We start from the raw sequence: 2,981 nt of genomic DNA on the forward strand, positions 1-2,981 counted from the left end.
CCTTGCTGGTCGTTAGAGTGGAAGGTGCCTGATTGGGCAGAGCTGAGGGCCATGGGGGAGGGTAGGAAAGGGTTAAGGCGCTCCTGTAATGTGAGAGGAGGGGGCTGGGCTGTGGGGCTGGCAGCTGATTGGCTGGCTGGAGGTGATTAATATGCAGTCTCACAGGACTTCAGCACTTCTTAACTAGCGAAGTTTGTGAGCAGAGATCAGACCGTCCCGTGCAGAGACCCCGCATCTTCTCCTTGTCGTGTCCCATCCATCGTCCAGATGTATAGCATGCTGGACACAGACATCAAGACCCCTGTGCAGCAGGGCAATGCACAGAGTGGGGGGCCCGGGACTCCAGGGGGCAAAGGCAATGCCACCACTCCAGACCAGGACCGGGTCAAGAGACCTATGAACGCTTTCATGGTCTGGTCCAGGGGCCAGAGGAGGAAAATGGCCCAGGAGAACCCTAAAATGCACAACTCTGAGATCAGCAAGAGGCTGGGGGCCGACTGGAAACTCCTGAGCGATGCCGAGAAGCGACCATTCATCGATGAGGCCAAGAGGCTGCGAGCTGTCCACATGAAGGAATACCCGGATTACAAGTACAGACCCCGCAGAAAGACCAAGACCCTTCTGAAGAAGGACAAATATTCCCTGCCTGGCAATCTCTTGGCTCCTGGCGTCAGCCCAGTGGCCAGTACAGTTGGAGTTGGCCAGAGGATAGACACTTATGCCCACATGAATGGTTGGACTAATGGGGCTTACAGCTTGATGCAGGACCAGATTGGGTACAGTCAGCACCCTGGCATGAACAGCCCTCAGATCCAGCAGATGCACAGGTATGACATGACTGGGCTCCAATATAGCCCCATGATGTCTTCAGCTCAGACCTACATGAATGCAGCCTCCACCTACAGCATGTCACCTGCAGCCTACAACCAGCAAACCTCCACAGTCATGAGCCTGGGCTCCATGGGGTCGGTGGTCAAGTCGGAACCAAGTTCTCCTCCACCTGCGATCACTTCTCACACACAGAGAGCTTGCTTAGGAGATCTGAGAGATATGATCAGCATGTACCTTCCTCCAAGTGGAGATGCCAATGACCCATCCTCCCTCCAGAACAGCCGACTACACACAGTGCACCAGCATTACCAAAGTGCAGGGACTGGGGTCAATGGCACTGTACCCCTAACGCACATTTAATCCGGACTTTGCTTCTCCTAAAGACAATTTGCTTGCACGACAAGCAGCTAGGAATGCAGAAAACTTGAGGACAAGGAATCAAAAAGGGTGGTTTGTTTTTATTTTTTTTATTTTTGTTGTGTACAAAGTTTGCGCAAACTTTCCCTATAGAGCACAACCTGCTGAGTATTTGGGGGGATCCTCTGTGTAGGGGGGTCAGCCCTAAATATGAGCTTTTCTTTTTAAATAAGGATCTTGTATCTTCTAGAAGTTTAATTTGGGACTATTAACCATAATCCAATGTTTACACGTTTTTCTTGAGACGCTCAAGATTTCCTTGAGTTTTATCCAAAACTGTAGATTTTATCATTAACTTTTAGACTGTGCGGGTCGCAAACGCAAGAATTTTTTTTTTTTTCCCCCTTTTTAATTTATAGTAAGTTGTATTATTTTCCTCTTATGTATAAACTTGTCCATTTTATTTTTTATTTTTTTTTTGAGTTTGTGTCCTGTTTTCATATGAAGTTTTACTGTGAAATGTTTAACATATCAACGAAGAAAATAGTTTTTTTTTCTGTTTTATTTGGTTTTTACAGCCTTTTGAGTTGAAAGTAAAAACACAAAAATCAATAAATTTTCTAAGAGGAATAACAAGAGACTCTTCTTTACTGCATGAACGTTTGCTTAATTCTGGTATTGTTTTTACTGTCATTTGTATCTGATAACACCTATATTTTTTTATTTTTTAACTTAAGCCTATTATCCTTTGTAGTTATAGCTTATTTTTAAAAAAAAAAAAAAAAAAAAAAAAAATTAGAAATACAGCACCTCCCTAATGACTGGTATCCATGCGGTGGAAGCTCCAAAAGTCAGTTTGTATTGGAATATAGATTTTTTTTTTTTTTTTTTTTTTTTATACAAGGTCCAAAAAAAAACCAACTTTAATATTTGTGTGTGTGCAAAATAATATATATATATTTGCGCACACACATATATTAAAATTGTGTGTCCTTAGACTTGTTAGAAAATGTTGTCTATCAAGGCTTATGTTAGAATTTTACACTTAGTAAATATATGGAAGTTTGTCAACATATAGGTGGCATCTTATTTATTAGCTTTTACATCTCATTTCTCAAACTACAGAATATATATATATATATATATATATATATATATATATATATATATATATATATAATTTTTTTTTTTTTTTTTTTTTTTAATTTTGTTCTAACAAGGACCAACTGAGCTGCCAGGAGTTTGTCTTCCAGTCTTTCATTCACCAATAACATATATGTATACATATTATAATTTAGGACACCAGTATAGTAGAAATGACACCATCTTAAATCTCCTCTCATACTAGTAAAACCTGTTAAACTTGGTCTTGTTTTCTCAATGAGGATTTTTTTTAATGGTATTGCACAAGCTGATCAGCTTAATGTCAACCCATTAATTTCACTCCAGGGTTCCCAGATAAATTGTAATGTGGTTCACCTGGTAAAGGGAAGAATCTGAACCTTTATTGCTTAATATTGATGTTAAAAAATTTTGATTTTTCTAAAATAGAATTGCCAAGAGTTCTTGTAAATGTTATCTATTAGCCATGGGGGGTATTGTGCAGACCCATTGCTTGGGGGTGGGTGCATTGACCAGTGAGCAGGGGCCATATACATATGTAAAAGGCCTGGCTGAGGTTGCTGGTCACAGCTGGCTTCTCTAGCCCTCCACCTGCCATCTGTTGCTTAAAAGAAGTGCAGTTGTTTGTTCCTTTGGAGTAACACAACTAGAGTATGTCCTGTTTAAAAAAT

The 2,981-nt window shown here is 40.7% G+C and overlaps 1 protein-coding gene across 1 annotated transcript; it reads left to right on the forward strand.

The window, feature by feature from the left end:
* Nucleotides 1-208: 208 nt before the first annotated feature.
* SOX3 (SRY-box transcription factor 3) lies at nt 209-1,547 on the forward strand. Its single transcript, XM_075260122.1, has one exon. The coding sequence runs from the start codon at nt 268-270 to the stop codon at nt 1,189-1,191; it is 924 nt and encodes a 307-aa protein (XP_075116223.1). The 5' UTR covers nt 209-267; the 3' UTR covers nt 1,192-1,547.
* The last annotated feature ends 1,434 nt before the right edge of the window (nt 1,548-2,981 follow it).

Source organism: Leptodactylus fuscus, chromosome 11 (assembly GCF_031893055.1).
Source record: "Leptodactylus fuscus isolate aLepFus1 chromosome 11, aLepFus1.hap2, whole genome shotgun sequence".
Lineage (NCBI taxonomy): Eukaryota > Metazoa > Chordata > Amphibia > Anura > Leptodactylidae > Leptodactylus > Leptodactylus fuscus.